Source organism: Necator americanus, chromosome X, assembly GCF_031761385.1.
Source record: "Necator americanus strain Aroian chromosome X, whole genome shotgun sequence".
Classification (NCBI taxonomy): Eukaryota; Metazoa; Nematoda; class Chromadorea; order Rhabditida; family Ancylostomatidae; genus Necator; species Necator americanus.
In genome coordinates, this window is record NC_087376.1 from 10,557,983 (window position 1) to 10,577,574 (window position 19,592).

At 40.2% G+C, this 19,592-nt stretch overlaps 5 protein-coding genes across 7 annotated transcripts in view; all 5 read right to left on the reverse strand.

The window, feature by feature from the left end:
- RB195_022215 (uncharacterized protein) overlaps nucleotides 1-8,276 on the reverse strand; it is a gene marked incomplete at both ends in the record, with an annotated part of 47,409 nt that extends 39,133 nt beyond the window's left edge. Inside the window, 3 exons of the mRNA XM_064209263.1 lie at nucleotides 6,927-7,593; nucleotides 7,943-8,022; nucleotides 8,185-8,276. Of these exons, the coding sequence (XP_064065144.1) occupies nucleotides 6,927-7,593; nucleotides 7,943-8,022; nucleotides 8,185-8,276 (839 nt within the window). The remainder of the gene's footprint in view (nucleotides 1-6,926; nucleotides 7,594-7,942; nucleotides 8,023-8,184) is intronic.
- Nucleotides 8,277-8,482: 206 nt separating this feature from the next.
- RB195_022216 (uncharacterized protein) lies at nucleotides 8,483-9,244 on the reverse strand (the record flags this gene model as incomplete). The annotated part of the gene is made up of 1 exon (XM_064209264.1): nucleotides 8,483-9,244. One exon carries the CDS (start codon nucleotides 9,242-9,244, stop codon nucleotides 8,483-8,485), a length of 762 nt encoding a protein of 253 aa, XP_064065145.1.
- A 645-nt stretch (nucleotides 9,245-9,889) lies between these two features.
- Nucleotides 9,890-15,801, reverse strand: RB195_022217 (uncharacterized protein; the record flags this gene model as incomplete). 2 transcript variants are annotated; one of them, XM_064209265.1, is made up of 4 exons in its annotated part: nucleotides 9,890-10,343; nucleotides 10,412-10,464; nucleotides 11,483-11,719; nucleotides 14,938-15,801. In XM_064209265.1, the coding sequence occupies 4 exons, from the start codon at nucleotides 15,799-15,801 to the stop codon at nucleotides 9,890-9,892; spliced, it is 1,608 nt and encodes a 535-aa protein (XP_064065146.1). The 2 variants fall into 2 exon arrangements, with proteins under 2 accessions (XP_064065146.1, XP_064065147.1); XM_064209266.1 differs by lacking the exons at nucleotides 9,890-10,343; nucleotides 10,412-10,464 and adding an exon at nucleotides 11,250-11,375.
- Nucleotides 15,802-16,848: 1,047 nt separating this feature from the next.
- Nucleotides 16,849-17,739, reverse strand: RB195_022218 (uncharacterized protein; the record flags this gene model as incomplete). Of its 2 annotated transcripts, none has more annotated exons than XM_064209267.1 (1): nucleotides 16,849-17,739. In XM_064209267.1, the coding sequence occupies one exon, from the start codon at nucleotides 17,737-17,739 to the stop codon at nucleotides 16,849-16,851; it is 891 nt and encodes a 296-aa protein (XP_064065148.1). The 2 variants fall into 2 exon arrangements, with proteins under 2 accessions (XP_064065148.1, XP_064065149.1); XM_064209268.1 differs by having other exon boundaries at nucleotides 16,849-17,547.
- A 186-nt stretch (nucleotides 17,740-17,925) lies between these two features.
- Nucleotides 17,926-18,459, reverse strand: RB195_022219 (uncharacterized protein; the record flags this gene model as incomplete). The annotated part of the gene is made up of 1 exon (XM_064209269.1): nucleotides 17,926-18,459. The coding sequence occupies one exon, from the start codon at nucleotides 18,457-18,459 to the stop codon at nucleotides 17,926-17,928; it is 534 nt and encodes a 177-aa protein (XP_064065150.1).
- Nucleotides 18,460-19,592: the final 1,133 nt, after the last annotated feature.

Below are 19,592 nucleotides of genomic sequence, written 5' to 3' on the forward strand. Positions count from 1 at the left end.
GCCTTGCTCAAATATCAGAGCTTTCATCTTGTTAGTTTCCCCACCAAGATGTACAAAGCTGGATTTACCTATTTTTCTCTGAGCGTGGATGGGACGTCAGAAACCCATCCGTTCCGCATGAGCGTCGTCTTATGCAGGTTTAGCTAAAGACTGGTCTTCTTATGCGTTTCATAAATTCGACCAGCAGCAGTCCCGCGTGATTTATGCCTGATCTTATCAGAACGATGTCATCAACGAAACGAAGATGGCGTAACTGCCGGCCCCCAACTTTCACACCTACTATGTTATCACATTACAATTCTCATATCACGTTCTTGAGTGGATCTCCCTTCCTATACAACAACATAGTTTTGTAAGCTTTCCATTACTTGAAATCTTCCAATTCATTCCAACTAATAATAAGAGAAGAGGCTCGCCAGTGAGTTGATGAGGATTGGTGGTAGGTTTTTCAAAAATTCAGACTTATTTCCTATACAACCGGGTGAAGCACCATTATTCACGGAAATGATGGCATGTCGGAAGGGATGACCTCTGGGATGTCATGTCCATCTTCTACCAGATTGTTAAGTAGCACCAATTTTGGGTTGAAATCACCAACAAAGAGCTTGTAGAATAAATGATCTTCTCTATGAAACTTTTCTAGGTCCAATAGAAATCTCTTTTCTAGGTCCAATAGAAATCTCCGACCTTGATATAGATAATTTTACAACGAAAGCCAGTTCAGTCGCCCGCTGTTGGAAAGAGCCATTGTCCACTGTCATGGTCGCGCTGACGGGGATACCAACTCCATTCAACTCCTCTTAGCCCGTTCCTAAAAGCAGTTCTTCTCCAATTTCAGCAACGGGGTTCAGCAGATGGTGTTATCTCGTCTTGGTCAGTCTACATGAATTCATAGGTGATCTTCCTAGCTTGCATCAGAAGACGATTGCATATTCAATGCCCGCCTCCGACGCAAGCGTACTTGCGTTGTAAGTGTAGATAGCTATCCTACTCCTTTTCCGTTTCGATAGCCTAGATGACTTCTCCAACCTCGTCCTTCCTGGCACAACCTCACCACTCGTTCCTCTGTAGTCAGAAGACCCTTTCTTATTGCTGTATCTTTTATATTGTTTTTCAACCTGTGGGCAGATTGCAGACCTCTAGTCCCACGGGTTTTGTGAGAGAACGTTACGCTCTCCGCAGTATACAAATGAAGCTTATTGTTGAAGGTGACTCTAAACGGCCTCTCACTTCACGGTCACTTGATTACAGGCTTTTGGCAGAATATACGTGTGGGATAAAAGTGTACGATAAATCACTCCCAATAGAGATAAAGAGTCTGTTCCCTGAATCCATCTCTGTTTCTGGGCAGGAACAAGGTCGCTTTCGGTCCACAATTAACCCCACCCGACTTCTAGGGACACTCTACGGAGCCTCGCCACTAAGCGAACCTGTTTTTGTTGCTAACAGCGGCTCTCTTTGCTCTTTTTATAAATATAGAAAGATTGTTGAAAGGTTTTGTTGCAGTCCTTCTGCTAAAGGCGGCAGTACTACGTTTCAAGAATACTCAAATTTGATCTTACATGTTTCCTTAAAAGGTGCTACAATATCGGAAGTTCTTCCTCCTCTTCTTTCCCAACAATTAACATAATGAATGACGAATGGTGTGATAAGGTTGGACGACGTAGACGTCGTCATTATGCTGATAAAGATAAGGATCAGCTATCTCCTACTAAAGCGGTGTTCTGTTTGGGTGTATTTTTGAACAAATCACCCAGCAAACATGATGATTGTAACACAGAAAACTGGACAAAAGAGTAGTACGCTTGGGTGAAACGTCCAAGGCAACAAGGCACCCGTCTCACTTCATTCTACTGCTTCGTGGCGTTGTCGCATCTATCTGACGCTGTAGGATCCGTCCCACCGCATACTACTTCTTTCTGGTGCTCGAGCCTCAATTCTTCGCAACCTACCCCACTTCTCTTTTTGGATCCGGTGCATCCACCTGACGCGTGTTACTCGTTCCGCTGTCTTCTGGCGCCAACTTCCCTGATTTCAAAAAAAGTAAAGGAAGGACCACTTTCACATTTCATTCTTTGAGTCGTCTCAGTAAAGACCTTGATCTGCACATGTTTTCTCTGCTACGAATTTTACTGACGCAGTTGTTCTTTTTAAATACGTTACATCAGTAAAGCTTGCGGAAGAAGTCGTCATAAGACGTAAAGGCTAGAAAATGATTATAAATCACAATTTTTTTAGATTCTGCAAGAAAAAGGTACTCCACCTTCAAAACACCTCAGAAGGAAGTGTTTCGGAAGAGAATGCGATAAGTTTGTGATCTATGCATGCTCTAAAGAGAAATGTTCACCCTGCCTGTACAATCTGAACTCTAACCTTTAAACTATTACAAACTTTTACTACTTTCAACCTATAGCATAATCAAGAGATTTATCACTTTTGTTCCTTTGTAAAACTAGAGGTGAACATACTCATAAAGGTTTACATGCTTTTCTTAAGATCTGAATAAAGGTAACTGTCGAAAAAAGTAAAAGTAATTCGCCTTCGTGGATAATCATGCAACTCTTGATAATGGCTCAACCTTTGAGTGCTCGTTAGAAAGGCGGATGGTCCTGCTTCGGTTTCCGTCGATGGAACGTTTTTCATCTTTATGGAGTACTTTCTTGAATCACAGACAAGCACAAAGAAACACACGGACTAGGCGTGTTATTATATAGATCAGTCTGAATGTCCGGTTAACGCCGGACTTCAGACTTTTTTGTGCCTTCACTGATCAATTAATCGAAATAAGTAAAAAAATTAATGGTATTCACATTTTCTGTGAAGTCAGAATTCTGTTTTTCTAACAGGATTTTCTTCTTTCTTTTCTACTATAAATAAAAGCGAAAGATTTTATAGTTTTGTTTCTAAGTGCGTCAGTTCAAAATTTTGAGAATGTCCAAACTTTAGCTTCAAACACTCCTGCGATTTCAGGATAATATAGACACAATTTTAAAGCATTACTCGAAGTATGGGTTTTCTTCCTTTTTTCCCCAACAGGTATGAATGAATGATGTTTAACATAAAATGACGTGAACGTGAACGAAATCATCGTAGTGATAAAGATAACGTTCCTTGTCAGATCATATAAACTGTTGGTACTATTAACGCAGCAAGTTTCATTCGTGTTTCCATCTTTTGAGGAAGGCATGTTACCGACCTGAGGCAAACGTGCAAGGAAACAGACGCACGGGGGAGTAGAGTAGAGATGAAAAGCAAAGCGCATAGTGGCCCCGGATATGAAACGGTTGCAACGTCCCATTTACCTTTTGCGACATGCACACGGAGTTACTGCATAATACCTATTATGGCACAACAATTCTATGCCGTTGGACCTATCGCACCCCATTTTACAACGTTACGGCGCCGGCGCACCACTGTGACGCCATTGGACCCGTCGCACCCCGTTTTATCGCTATCTTGCGCCGACGCAGCAATCCGACGCAGTAGGGGCCGTCTCATCCCATTTTATAGCCTTCTGGCGTCGGCGCACCAACTCGACGCCGGTGGACCCGTAGCACCCCCTTTTTCGAATTTCGTGACTGAAACATGCACACACACGTGGCAGAATAATCCGTTATTTCATACCAGTTTGAAGGTCCGGCTAAGGCCAGACTTCAGACTTTCTGTGGTTTTAGCTTCGCTCCCCTTCACTGATCAGTGAAAGTTCATAGTAGTGGCATTTTCTGTGAACTTAGATATGTGTTTTTTAACGACACTTTCCTTCTCTTTTTTATTATAAATTAAGGCGAAAGATTACAGAGTTTTCCTTCTAAACGCGTCAGTTCCACATTTGGAAATAATTGAAACATCAGCTTCGAACACTCCTTCGATGCCAATATAATATATATACAATTTGAAAGCATTGCTCGAAGTATGGGTGTTCCTCCTGATTTCGCCTGACAGTTATCACAGAATGATGGTTTAACATGAAATGACGTAAACAGCATCATCGTACTGATAAAAATAAGTTCCACATTAGACCATGCAAACCGTCGGGTACTATTTAAGCAACTGTTTGCGTGGGTATTTGCACTTCCAGAAGAAGGCATGCTACCAAGTTGAGGCAAACGTGCAAGGGAATAGATACGTGGAGTATTCATAGAGGTGTAATGCAACACATGCAGTGGCCATGGATATGAAACGGTTGCAACGTCTAATTTACCTTTAGCGACATCCACACGAAATTATTGCGTAGCGATGCGATGCCGTGCCCCATTTTACAGCTTTCTGGCGCCGGCGCACCAATCCGACGCCGGTGGACCCGTCTCACACCATTTTGTAGCTATCTGGCGCCGGCACACCAATCCGACGCCGGTGGACCCATCGCACCCCCTTCTATGGGTATTTAGCATCGACGCACCAACTCGGCGCCGGTGGACCTGTCGCACCCCCTTTTGGAATTTCGCGACTCTCTCCCACACACACACATACACATACACACACATACACACACATACACATACACATACACATACACATACACATACACATACACATACACATACACATACACATACACATACACATACACATACACATACACATACACATACACATACACACATACACACATACACACACACACACGCGACAGAATAAGCCCATTATTATATATCATGAATCATGGTCATGATTATGATCATGATAATGATTATGACCGTGTGTGATAAATATCTATCTATATGACTTTTTGCTTGACTACTTATTACTGACTAGTCGACTTGCCAACTACTTGCTTTACCCTCCAATCACTAGTTGTTCTTCACCGTCCCTTCTACATAGTTTTATGTTATTCGTATGTGTATGTTGAGATTCTTAAGTATAGCATCACATTTAAACGTGGATATTCTGCAACCTGTAACCTAAGGTCTTATACATTTGCACACCTATCCATATACTCATTCTTGACAACGAGAAAACGACACGGATCTAAATAAACTTCTTATCTGCTACATGACAACATTCGTTTTATTGTTAACCACGTGTCAACACATGCTTTTTTTGGAGAGGAATGCGCTGTAGCCTTCCCCGCCACCATGCCGAACAATCACAATTAATCCACAATTTAGAAGAACACTTGTATGCGGTCTTTTAGACTTCCAGGCATGGACTGAGGAGAGGTGCTAATGTAGTAGCGAGTCAAGCGATTGAAAAATACCGATTTTCAAGAGAGCAATTTAGAAAGTTTTGATTAAAGCGAGACTGAACTAAACATTTGTGAGTAAGAGCTCAGTACGACAGATTCTACGGTTACGGTTTCTGACAGAAAACCCCTAAAATCAGCGTTATCACAAAAGTGATAATCCACTATTTGCTTAGTTGTTGTTGCTTATGCTATTTTGCCTTGTAATAACGTCTACAGTCGATGATTCGTTCTGTAGCTTGAGTTAACGCTATATGGCGGCCGATTTGTAGTTCTCAACCTCGCAGCTGCAAAGATGATTCATCTAGACAAAGATATACAAAGACAAAGATATATACAGGCCGATCGGAACTTTCTTTGCATTAGCATGTACATAATACAGAACATCATAATATTTTACTCCGCCCTCATTATACCGCATAAATAGGTAAGAATGCCCACAGTATCATTTTTCGTGCTCTGTGATGCGAAGGATTTATACGGATCCTTCTTTATGCCCTATTAGTAAAGCGATAAGGCCGTTGCCTCAGAGTACAGGTGGTTCAGTGGTAGTAGTATACTAATTTATTGATAGGCGAAGAATATATTGATAGGAGAAGACGACATTGATAGGCGACGACGATATTGACAGGCAAAGACGATATTGATAGGCGACGACGATATTGACAGGCAAAGGCGAGATTGATAGGCGAAGAAGTTATTGATAGGCAAAAGCGATGTGCTCACTGGGAGCCATGAAACACAGGAATAAGCCCGTTGTGGGCGGTCGTCAACAAATTAGCCATAATGAGCAATCGTAGAATAAACAAACTTCGTGGGTGGTCATCTTGATAAGATGACCGTCAAAATATAACTCTTTACAATGCCGAATGTTTGTATAGTGGATATATGATACAGCGCCAAAATTATAGCATAACAACGCAGAATTCGGGTCCTGATACAAATGTCAGGACACTCCGGGCCACACAATTAAAATTATTGAAACGAGTCAAATGCCAATGATCACCGGACGATAGGTTTCACTATTTGCTTCATTCGACTGCAGCTTGTTGGAGTCGGCGGCGGCGGTGGAGTCGTTCCATTGCAGTTTGTTGGAGTTAGCGTCGGCATCGTTCCATTGCGGCTCGTTGGCGTTGGCGTCGTTATTCGGAACCCGAGAATCAACTACGAGAATTCATAGTTGATCCTTTCCAAGAGCTGACACATCCTATTATTCGAATGTGCGGCCTTGGGCGGCGGAGGCTTACTAGTAGAATTAGTACTCTTTTTTGAGTTTCTATTTTTCTTTTATCACTAAATGTGCTTATTACGATGATATGATGTATGATTCGAGCTTTATTATTGCCTGTAATTGCAAATTATCCACGCAGTGATCTTGCCAAATAGGTTCAGTAGTTCAGTTCAGTCCATTCATAGTGGATTTAGATCAGGCAGATCAAAATTAAGTAATGAATTCTTTGCATGTAGCTCTTGCACTTCTGTCTGCGAGAGCAAATTTCTCTTTCTTCTTGGATGGTACAAGAGTGTTCCCTGTAGATCAAAGGTAACATTCTTGCCATCACATGATGTGTGGCACACTTGTGATACTACCGAATATTCGAAGTCTAAAATAACTTGCGCGGAAGTATTTGTTGGGCCGCATTCAATGGGGAAAACGTGATTCTCGCACTGTACTGTAATCCACGAGTTTATTGATGACTTGCAAAGGAAATCGATCCTTGCGCCTTCGCTACAGCTGTAGCACCCTTTGACCCCACGAACCGAGATCTCACATGGTTGATTGATTATGAACTCAGTACCGCCAATAAGCAAATTGGATTCTATTGCGAGAGTGATCTCTCCTTGCTTGGAGAGCGCATAGATTTCTTTGCTATCACTGAAGATTTCTGTGAACGGAGTGCGTATGGGCATTACATTTGACACTTCTTTCCTCAAATTTTGGAGTGAATCATGTGGACACTGACATGTTTGCGGTGCTTTCATATTTTCGTAAGAACAGATCATGCGATTTGTGCAGTTCACAAAGGCATCTAGAGCAGATGCTTCTGACTCGCATTCAACAGGAAGTTGATATTGATCTGGTAGCATCATAGCCTCCATTGGGGTTACAGCGAATCTTTTGTCCATCAATGGAGAATGAGGTTTTTGCAAAGAAATGACTGTCAACGACAGTTCATCATACTTTTGCGTAGCATAAGGTTGTAAACTGAAAGATTTCAGCTTTCCTTCATTATAAAGCATGAAATCTACGTCAATTTGGATTACTGGTTGCCATTCTATGCAACTTACTACTTCAAAGACAGTCTGCGTCTTCTTCGAAACATGAGCAATCCTCAGACACGTACATGCTGGAAATGGTAGGAAGCAACCGCATGCTATACCGCCGCATGTGCTACCACAAATTGAGTATCCTGGATATGGAGATGATCTTTTGAACTCAGGAATTACTTCGTCCAGCCTAATTCTACTGTACTTAGACTAAGTGCAAGAGCCCATTTGTGAGCATCTCGTTGTGTGGTAGATCTTGAGTTTCGTCTCTCTAGTGAAGAATAATGAAACTTTGGAACAGGACAGTTTCATTGGTCTCGAACGTATCTTTATAAGTCCGATAGTTTTGTTAGCATGATTAAGCTGAATACAAAGATTGGAGTTGATTCTATTGAATAGAACTTCCTCGTTGTAATTATAAGTGCAGTTTCCGCGATTTTCGCAGACTACCTCTACACCATGCCTCATATACCCATGCTGGCAAGTAATTACCTTGCTTGCTAGTGCCAAGAGGGCGACACAAATCAACAAGGCGAACGGTATATTGATCGGATGTGGATTGAATGTTCTCACTGGAATTGTTTCTTCTTCGGATGTGGAATTCGGAGTTCTTTTCCGTTTTGCATTTCGTGTGCATTTAATTAACCATATGATCAATATAATGCTATTGATCGAAAGGTAAACTAACACTGTTAAGGTGATTATGGCTCCAAGTGGCCAACAGTGAGGATTACCTATAAGATCTTTGCTCATCAGCAAGGCCGATTTTTCGCAAAAGTCTGGCGGTTCGCACTGCATAGTCGAGAACACCAGTGAGCTCTCGCATTCAAAGCGTAACGTAATCGTGCTATTTTCATCTAATGATGATTTTTCCAATTCAAATATATACGATTTCGATACGTCAGACATAATTCTACACATTGCGTTGATGCAAAGCTCAAATCTTGATGAAGGAGACACTATTTCTACTCTTCCTTCGTTGCACTTTATTGAGTTGTTCTCATGTGCTGTCGCTGTCACTGGACATATAGTTCATAATGCCAACATAGCCAACAGCAGATATGTGGGTACCTGTCTACTTGAAGAAGTAGGGGGTCGGTCAAGACTTCTTCCAAATTCTTGGATGACTTTTAAGGCATGTGTTTTCGATTGTCTAGTTGGACGAGTTCTGCGGGAAGATGATTCTGCTGAATCTACTCTTTTTTTCTGGTGTATCTCCCGCTCAGAAGTGGAGTCTTTTTCGAGTTCTAGATGTGAGTCCCCCACAGAACTACGAATTTCTAAAGGAGTGAGTGACTTGTTGAGTGGTCTTTGGATAACTCTTTTGTTTGGCGTAAGGAGTTTCGCTGATCTTACAAAACCATCTGCACTTGGTACTGTTTCTAGTACTTTGCCGTACATCCAGTTACCACGTGGAAGAAATTCTTGCTCAATAAGTACAATTTCTCCAATTTGCGGTGTATTTGTCACATGCCGCGGTTGTTTTAGTAGCACTCTCTGGTTATCTCTCAAGGATGTAAGATACTCTTTGTTCCATCGCTCCCAAAGTACTGTAGTGATCGTTTCCGAAAACATTAATGCTTCCTGTGCTTGCGCAACTGTCTGAAGCAACTCAGGATCATATACTGTATCGCCATTACCGCACTGTAACTGCGTGCTTGGAAGAGAGTACTTTAGATTTCCTTGTAGGAAATCGATAGGTCTTATTGGTATTTCATCAAGATCCGTTGCACTGACTTTTGTCAACGGGCGAGTGTTAATTATCGCTTCAATTCTTGAAATTACTGTAGTCATTTGTTCAAATGACAATTTTTTACATCCAATGCTTTTTTGAAAGCATCTTTTCACGGACCATTCCAACCATTCTTTCCTATGCGCCTTCCATCCATGGTGAGGCAGGTGGATTGAAGATTCACTTTATGCCCTCTGAGGCGCTGTAGCTCATCACAGAACTACCATTTTCATCATTTTCTAGGAACAAATTTTCAATCACTTTTGATCCCAATTTAAAATTCGTTCCGCAATCAGTTCGGATGAGTTTTGGAACACCTCTTCGAGATATAAAACGGTTGAAGCTGCTTAAAAATGCACCCGCTGACAAATTTTCGACCACTTCAAGATACACAACTCTGGTAGTGAGGCATGTGAATAAACAGACGTACATTTTCTGTTTGATGTTTGACTCAAGTGATCCCATATAGTCGCATCCAACATTGGCAAAGGGTTTGGTTACTATTACCCGATCTGTTGGTAATGGTGGCATCTCTGGTGCTCCATATGGCTATCCATGGCATTTCTTACACGTAATGCATGTACGCAGATTTTTCTTGATCATTCTAGATGGCTGGGGAATCCAAAATCGTTGTCTTGCCAGCGTTAATGTCTGTTCTTTGCCGCAGTGTGCGTTTCCATAATGCAGGTCATGAATGATTAGCCTGGCTAGTTTCGAGTAATTCGGAATGAAAATTGGCATTTTTGCATCATATGGCAAATTGGCGTTCTGAGTGCGTGACTTGTATCGAATGATGCCTTTTTCGTCTCTGACAATCTTCTGATTTGGGAATCGTTTCTGCAATTTATGCATTTGTTGATGTTTTCGTGAATAGTTGCTAAGATGAGTTTCTCAGAGATCTCCATATCCTCCGCAGCAATGACATCTTCATTTGTGTAGAGGGAGAGTACGTTTAGCGTAATCGATGTTGACCTGGTGTAATTGCATCGTTTCACCCATTTACTCAGCAATTTTCCAATAACTGGGAATGTTCGAAGAGCTGTTTTGTAGCGAGAGAAACGAGCTAGATCTATTATTAAACGGAATGATTCCACTGACTCGTTTGTGGTTTCAACATTCACATGTTGATTGTCCTCTATTTCTTCGTAAAACTGATCACAGCTGAGGTTATCTATGGATCGAATAAGCCAAGTTTGCTGGTCGTGCTCTAGCCATCTGGGTCCTCTCACCTAATCATGATCACTGATGAGGCTTGCCGTTCTGCCTCGAGTTCCAACGTCTGCTGGATTATGATGTGTTGGAAAATGAAATAGATGTACTGGGATGGATTTGACTTCGATTTGAGTCTTCAATCTCAAAATGCGGTCCTTCTGATTAGTCACGAATATCGGAAGCAGGGTCAAGCGTATAGTTGAGAAAAATCCCTCCTAAAAACGACCCCCCCCTCGCCGACCCTCCCAAAAACGACCCCCTTCATCTCGTTCCTACCAGTATAGCTGCCTACACAGCAATCAAAAGTTGGGTGAAATAAATAAGTAATAAATAATAAAATAAATGAATAATAAAAAATAAATAATAATAAAAATAAATAATATAAAAGGAATTAAAAGACAAACAAACGCCTAATAAATAAATTAAATAATACATAAATTACAATAATTTAATTAATTGATGAATTTAAATTTTTATTAATAAATTAATAGTATAATAGATTATTTTAAAAATAGTAATGCTAAAAGTAAAACAAAATATATATTGTAATGCAGCGATATTAATAGAACAAATAATTAGAAAGTATATGTTAATGTTAATTGTATGTTTCAGATGCCGCGTGACGTGTGCCAGGTGGAAGAAGATCAACAATAATAATCGAGGTAGAAAAGCATTTAACAACTCGATGGACTGATCTAGACACGGTTAGAATATTGTGTTTGATTTTCTGTAGAATTTCTAAAATAATGTGTGTTCCAGGTAGCACGCATGAAGATGTGGAACAGTGCAGTGAGAAGACAACAGAAGAAGATGTTTATTGATTTTTACACATGCAAAAAAATTTAATAAATGATTTTAATCATCTATTTCGAGCAGCAAAGTCCTCGAGCGGAAAGCTTGCTCGAGTAGCTCTTGGTGTTCCAGAAGTTCGCGTTTCCGGTTCCTTTGCCGTTTCACAGCGCTCCGTTTTACGACCCAAGTCTGAGCAGAAATAATGATAATAGCAGAAAACATTTTGAAACGAATTCCAAAAAAAAAAATCACAGATAGACTGGAAAAAAAAATGTTTGCAAAAAAAAAACTCTTACCAGTAGCGCGATGATCGTGGACAAAGCAAAAATTCCGAGTACAGCGAAGATAAATATGGAGGAGTGGTCAGTCGGTGTAGCTGTTGCCGTCGTAGTCTCAGGCTGAGAAGTGAGCCACGCTTTTCTCAACGCTTTCTTCTTTGCCAGAAACTCGGCTGAAGGCTTCGGTCCGGAATTACCTTCTCTAAGACACTTGTAAGCCTCTTCAGGAGAAAGGCTGACAATATCTTGGTACATCTGTAAATACTGGAATTAGTGTATAAATAGATCCAATAAATGATTATAATTAGGCGAGAAGATTTAAAGAAGTGCCAATATAATAAAAGAAGACTCAAGATAATAAAGGAAGACTAACTAGAAGGCAGTCAGATTGCCAAATGATGCTACCGGTAGGCCGCGACCCATTCCACATTGGCTATCCACCAAAATATCCTCCAGATATATTTGCTCGGATTAGCACGAAGTAGACGTTACTGCAAGAATTAGAAGTGAGTCAGTATGTATGTAGACATACAATTTAAAAAGATAAGTGAGATCTAAATGTGTATTCGGTAACACTATCGTAGTGTTTGGCACTGATGAAGAGATGGTCGAAAGTTCGATCCCCGCCGGAGCCACTATTTTTGCAAAACGAAAAAACAGCTGGAAAAGAAGGAGAACACCTTTCAAAACAATTTTTACACTTTTTCCAATTATTAACAAACGATTTTACTCATCGACAATGGAACTGAACGGATGAGAGTTCGATCACCGCCGGAATCTAGATTTTCGCAAAACCTGAAAAAAATCACTGAGAAGAGCATTTCATAGGCAGATTCTTCTGGAATTGTATTCAGAGCACTGTTTTCCATATAAAAGTGTTATAAAGAGGTTATTTTAGCGATTAGAACGAGGCCTTAATTGGAAATTACCGCTGGACTGGTCGGATTTTGTTACCTTGAAATAAACATGAATAACTCACTAACAAAAAGGTGCAGGAGGATAAATCTGGCAGTTTCTGGTCTTTTTGAAACCTAGTTGAAAAAAAGTTGAGAAATCCGTTTTTCTCAACTTTTTCTCAACTAGCTTTTTTAGAGATAAGAACCATTTGCAAAAAACCAAAAACGGATTATAGTAGCAAAAATCTTCCTCTACAACATACTTTGAACCGATTTTGTTTTTATAAACTATGAGCTGAGTTATGAAAGTTTGTTTGAAATCACACAGATTTTGACGCATTGCCGAAAATCTGAGATTTCGCTCTTTTCCTCGTTGCGAGGACGCTGTAGCGCCGTTCAAAAATTCGATTCCATATTTGGATACAGCATCAGGGAAAACCCCTAAATGCAAATTTTGGCCTTTGTAGGTCTTCTGGTTCTCTCAAAAGCTAGTTGAGAAAAACTCAAAAATTTGAGGCAAAAATTGGGATTTTTCTCAACTAGGTTTCAAAAAGACTAGGAAGGCTAGAGGCACCAAACTTTGCAGAAGTATAGAAGAAATCTCCCTCTACACAAAGCTGCCAGCTTTATTGCACGAGAGTCACTTTGAGCCTAGATATTGAGAATCTAGTGGAGCCTACTTTGTACTAATTTTAACCCTAATTGCGTCTGTAGATGTCTTTTTTTCCGTTTAGTAGGAGCATCAGAATGGCTTTTTCGACTGAAGGTAAGAAAGCCGTCGCTGTCAGAAGAGAAATCTGCTCTTTAAATTCTTTTACGTTAAGTGCAAAAATAGGACCTCTGGCAGGGATTGATCCCTGACCGTCACGATAAAAACAGCGCGACGTCGCGCTGATCCTTCGAACCATGATGAATCATTGCTGCATCAGCCGTTATTTCAACAGATGACGTAATGGCCAATTAACAGATATCATTATCGAAAGGTCACGCATAATGCACTTTATCTGCACAACACTTACCAACTTGTGTCAGCGTACTTGCCTTTCATTGTAGCTATGCTTCTACATTTACTTAGTGCTCTTACACTTCTGTTAGCTTCTGAAGATCTCGTTTGTCACTCGTTCCTAAGCGAATTTTCGACGCTGCATTCCCGTACAACTGCAGATCTTCAATATATTGAATTGGCTGTGACGAAGAGTGCCAAAGCACTGTGCAAGCTATGAAGATTGTCTTTTATGGTACTCGATACGAAGTCACCTCTGGTTAGTTTCATTTCTTTCATATAAATTAGTAACAGACAATTTTGTTGTGTAGACTGTAATTTTGTAATTTTGTTTTGTAGAACTGTAATTTTGTAGTGCTTAGACTTGATGGGTTTGACAAAAAGTCGATTTTTTGAAAGAACAAAAACTTTCAGGTAGTTAATTGCATTTAAAATAATGGGTTTCCTATTTTATCACATCACAACATTCATTATCACTTTATTTATTATGCATCACATTTATTCAAGATTTCAATTGTTTTGGTTTGTGCCACCGAAGCGACTCCGACGTCATCAAGCATCAGATAGAGCAGCAAAAAATGCTAAGTCGTCCATTTTCAAGATTGGCTCAAAAAGCGCAGTATTTTCATCACCAGAATTATGAACAATAAATTCTTTAAAAATCATTTTGTGGTTTCTGTGCCTTCTTCTTATCATAACTTTTTATGCTACGGTAGTCTTCCTCAACTGCAACCGCAAGACTTCTTCAATAGTTTATTCAAATATCAAACAAATTTATTTTGAACGCAGGTGCTGAATACGCATCATTGACGTTTTTTCTTCCTTGAGGCAACTTCCACTTTTTAGTCGCAGATATTGGGACCTGAAAAAACCTTAGAATACGTTTTAGTTGTGAATATCTTCTGATATGCGGTAAAAACGTGCCATTCACTGCTAATCCTCCTTCACGTTTCAGCATAACGTCTGAAAAGAAGCAGTGCAGTTTTCGCTTCTGTTTTTCTGGTGAACCCTAAATTACAAAAATAAATTACACTAAATTTCATTAAAATGTGTTTATTTAAAAACAACAACACATCGTCTTTTTTCTTTGCTCCCTTCATTTTTTCCTAATTTTCCGACCCCTACCTTAATTTTTTCTCAATTTTCCGACGCCCCCTTACGACCCCCCCCCCCTCCCCTAACCCGACACCCCCCTTTACGATCCCCCGTTGAGAAATTCTCAACACACGCTTGACCCTGATCGGAAGTTTGCGTGAAGACCTAATCCACTGAAGTGCTATTTCGCTATCACTGGCGACATTTACGGAAATAATTTCAATGTTTATTGAATCAAGAATGGTTTTCGCCATTCGCAGTCCTATTAAGAAAGCCAACAATTCCAAGCGTGGGATAGTCTGCTGGATCTTTTTTGGTGTTAGCTTGCTCTTTCTACTAATCAATGAACTGATCTCATTAGTGTTTTCGCACCTCAGATATGCGCATGTCGATATTGCCATTTTGCTGGCGTCACAAAACACCCATACGGAAATTCTTGAGGTGTGAGATGTGAGAGAACGTAGGAAAGGTCGACTGACCCTTATACATGCATTTTTTATCTCTTGTATTACAGAATTCCATTTAATACACAGCGCTTGCGGAACGTATTGTTTCCATTCTATCCCTGTATCGTAAATTTCTCTCATTAGAGACTTCAGTTTGATAATCAGTGGGCTTGCGAGTCCTACGGGATCATAGATCGAGTTTATCTGGCTTACAATATCGCGTTTGGTTAGTTTTTCTCCTTGTGGAATTGTAACTTTCATCACAAATTCGTCGGATTTGGTGTCATATTTGACGCCAAGGAGTTTTATGTTGTCTGTGGGCGCTCTATCCTCTTTTGGGATAGCTCTGTTAACTTCAGCTGAGTTTGAAATATATTCTCGCAAATTCATGCCGATTTCACGGAAAATATTCTTTGAAACAGTATATTTTTCTAGTGCTTCCTCTTTGGCGGTGGCGCATAAGAGAATATTGTCCACATAAATATTTTTTGCAATCTCCAGTGAGAGCGGAGTATTCTTGTGATTTAAATATGCCAGAATGGCCATGTTAAGAATACTTGGTGCCGAGGTGTTACCGAAGGGCAAACGATTGAATCTGTATTCTGCTATGTTGTCTCGATTTGGAGGCTTATTCATGTCTTTCAGCCATAAAAACCGACACAAATCTTTATGATCTTCCACTAGTCTGATTTGCGTGAAAGCCGCTTCAATATCGCATAAAAGAATAATTCCACTGGTTCTACTTGCAACTAGAACATCATGAATTTTGTTCACGAAAGATTCTCCTGTGTAGATCACATCATTCAGCGAAAACTGTCCGACTCTCTTAGAGGAAGCATCAAATACTATCCTCAATGGTTTTGCCTTTTCTGGCTTCCAAACTCCGGAATGTGGCATGTAGTAAGTGCTGGCCGAATTTTTATTTTGTCCGTGGACTAATTCGACAACTCCGTTTTGGATATAATCGTTCATTATTTTGTTATACCACTCACGTTGGTATATATTATTTGATAGTTGTCTTTGTAACGAAATCAATCGACGGTACGCTATTCCGTAATTATCCGTTAGGTCGATGACATTATCTTTCAAGGGAAAGGGTACGGTTACAACGCCGTTTTCAAACGATATTGATTTCGAATAGCTTTTGAAGTACTAGAATGTGTTTTCGTTCTTAGTACATTTTTCTGATGGTATTCCTAAACCATCTAGTTCGAACAACTTCTGTAGAATTTCTTATTCATTCTGTTCTTGAACGAGGCTGAGGCCATGTGTTATCGTTGTCGCTTCTTGCTGCGAATTGATTGACCCTTAGCCGTGTATCGTTGGTCCGAATACCGTACGCGTAATGCGTAATCCAGATGGCAAAGTTATAGTGTCAACTGTGTTTACGAGGTCGTAATAGTTATCTAGTCCGACTAATATTTACGGGTTTTGATGTTCACCGCGAACTCTCGGATTGTTTATGCAAATCTCATTGTCTTTGAGGTATTGTTTATCTGCATCGTTGAGACGTACAGACAAAAAGCCATTAGTGATAATTGGCTTGGTTTGAATCGTCATATGGATCTCCTTGCCAAAGGCATTGCTGATTTTGAGGAAGACAATGTTTGTTTGATATTTTTCGGTATGTCCACCTATACCTGACATTGTGCAGATTTCGGTTTTCTGAGTTGGAAGACCAAATTCCCTTGCGGTCTGCTCTCTAATGATGGTTTTTTTGAGCTCCAGTGTCAAAGAAAAACAGGAGTTTTTCGAATTGTCTGGTGTTATTATTCCAAACATTTCCTTCGGCAGTCATCAGGACTACTTGCTCTTTTCTTTTGTCAATGTACACGGAACCTTCGGCTGAGTGGTTAGTACTGTGATCAGCTGTATGAGGATTTGTCTGCTGATTGTTGCGGACGTTACCATTATTGCGTACCGTTCATTACCTCATACAGCTGATCACAGTACTAACCACTCAGCCGAAGGTTCCGTGTACATTGACAAAAGAAAAGAGCAAGTAGTCCTGATGCCGTATTGATTCCGAGTAGTAGTGTTATTTCTTGGAACTGGTACGGTATTGGAGGAGCTTTGATTGCGCGATCGGTCACCAGCGCTATATCTTGTCCTGTTACCATCATTTGAAGTGGAAATGCAAAGGCTTACATCGTGCATTTTGCCACATTTAGGACAATTTGGTTTCTGACAGTCATAACTGCTGTGTTCTTCTGAGAAACATTTCCAGCATTGTCTGGCTTCTTTCACCATATTTCGCCTTGATTTAATATCAGTGATTGTTCGGCAGTTCGCTGATATATGATTTGAGTTGTCACAAAAACGACAAATTTTTCCAAATTTTGGGGGTTCTGTAACATCCACACCGTATTGTCTTCGGTTCGGATGGTTTTCAAATTTTACACGACCTTTTAAACGTGCGTCTACAAACTTTTTTGCATTAATCTCCTTCTCAAGATGATCCATTACATCTTCTATTTTCACTTCATCTTGATCTTGAATTGTAACAAGAACGTTTTTCACTATAGTGTAAGGAAATTTCTCCAATATTTTCTCTGTCCACATCGCATCTTGCATTTGTGGTATATTTTGGCCTGCAGAGACCATTTGATTCATGAGCATTCGAATTTTGTCGAACGTGTCCATACAGCTATCAGCATCATTCTTTACTGCTGGCAAATTAATTAATTTTTGCACTATTTTTGCTCTGTTAGTCGGTTTATTACCGTATTTCTTTTTCAAAGCATTAATCATCCACATATAATTTTGTGGGATCAATTGTATGCCTTTTATGGCTGTTTCTGCTCTCCCTCTGAGGCTATCTCTAAGTAACAGCATTTTTTCGACTGTACTTAAAACTTTACTTTGGTCAACGAGCGTTTCATATATCGCCCAAAATTCAGGGAACTCTTCTTCGTCCCCGTAGAATCGTGGCAAACTTAGTTGCTTTGATTTGAGAGTACGACATATGAAATCTTCATCGTCTTCTCTACTTTTTTCCGAATTTGAATTGTCTTCCGAGAGCTAAATGGCGTCATTTTGTGAAGAACCTTCTTCGGTTTCCTCAGCCGCAGTTGACTCTGTTGCGGTGTGCTGATCTGCGTGAGTTTCATTTATTCTTGCAGGCTTTTGTTTTGTGAGCTCTCTATGAGTTATTCCCATCTTCATTGCAAGTTTTCCCATGTGATTCCGTGCTTCTGTGACTCTGGCACTTAGTATATATACCATTTCGTTTGCCTTTGCAATCCTTTCATTGAATTGCGTGTCATTTTCAATCTCCTCAACTTCATTTGTGAGGTCTTTTTTATTTCCCTTAGATCTTGCTTCTTCATATTCTTTTTGCAACTTATCTATCAATGCCTGAAGAGCGTTTCTGCTCATTTTGATTGTCTCTATGCTTCCAGAGAGCAAATTTGCGGCACTGAAATACTCTTCGTACCTTTCCTCATCTGTTCCTGATGGTTTTATCTCTTCTGAGTAAGTACTGTACTTATCCAGTAGTGACTGGAGCGTTTTTGCACTCAGCAATATCGGCCTTTTGTGAAAAACAAGTGTCATTGTGACGCGAGAGCAATCGTAGCGTTGATACGCTATAAGCAGTGACCTTAGACTGCACGAGAGATATGCTTAAGTAGCTATTAGCTTGCTTTTGCCAGCTAAGGGTGGGCTGGACTTTATTAAGCAACAATGAATTTGTTGCTGCCAGCGAAGGGTGGGCTGGACTTTATGATCCGTTTGAGGATCTCGGCTTTTATCGAATTTAGCCGATGCACCAAAATGTGATGGCGCGAAGGATTTATACGGATCCTTCTTTATGCCCTATTAGTAAAGCGATAAGGCCGTTGCCTCAGAGTACAGGTGGTTCAGTGGTAGTAGTATACTAATTTATTGATAGGCGAAGACGTTATTGATAGGCGAAGAATATATTGATAGGAGAAGACGATATTGATAGGCGACGACGATATTGACAGGCAAAGGCGAGATTGATAGGCGAAGAAGTTATTGATAGGTGAAAGCGATGTGCTCACTGGGAGCCATGAAACACAGGAATAAGCCCGTTGTGGGCGGTCGTTAACAATTTAGCCATAATGAGCAATCGTAGAATAAACAAACTTCGTGGGCGGTCATCTTGATAAGATGACCGTCAAAATATAACTCTTTACAATGCCGAATGTTTGTATAATGAATATATGATACAGCGCCAAAATTATAGCATAACAACGCAGAATTCGGGTCCTGATACAAATGCCAGGACATGCTCTCTTCTAAGTGTTGTTTGTCCTTTTACTCGCTCTCTTTTCTGTTCTATTTAACTCTTATCATTAATTTTGTAAGTGTTGCCATCGGTTTAATTACCCAAGTTTGAGAAATTGCTAAATAAAGTTGCTAAGCACCCGCGTGGCACTTCGAACAAGACACACCAACTGCCGAAGTCCAATACAAGTATCGAATTCAACTGGTCAATACAAGTGATCATCACAAGCGTTGATTTTCTTTTGTAAACGAGTTGGTAATGGCGATCAGGTTTGTGCTGAAGGCTTCCCTTTCCTTTTTTCCATATTCGTCCACAAAATACTTTTCTTTATGTTGTTACGGCTTTCCGGTTGTTGAGCTTCATCTACTCCAGTTTTCAGTTTCTCAGTTGTTCTTGAGACGATCGAAACGAAACGACATGGTAGAACCACTCAGTT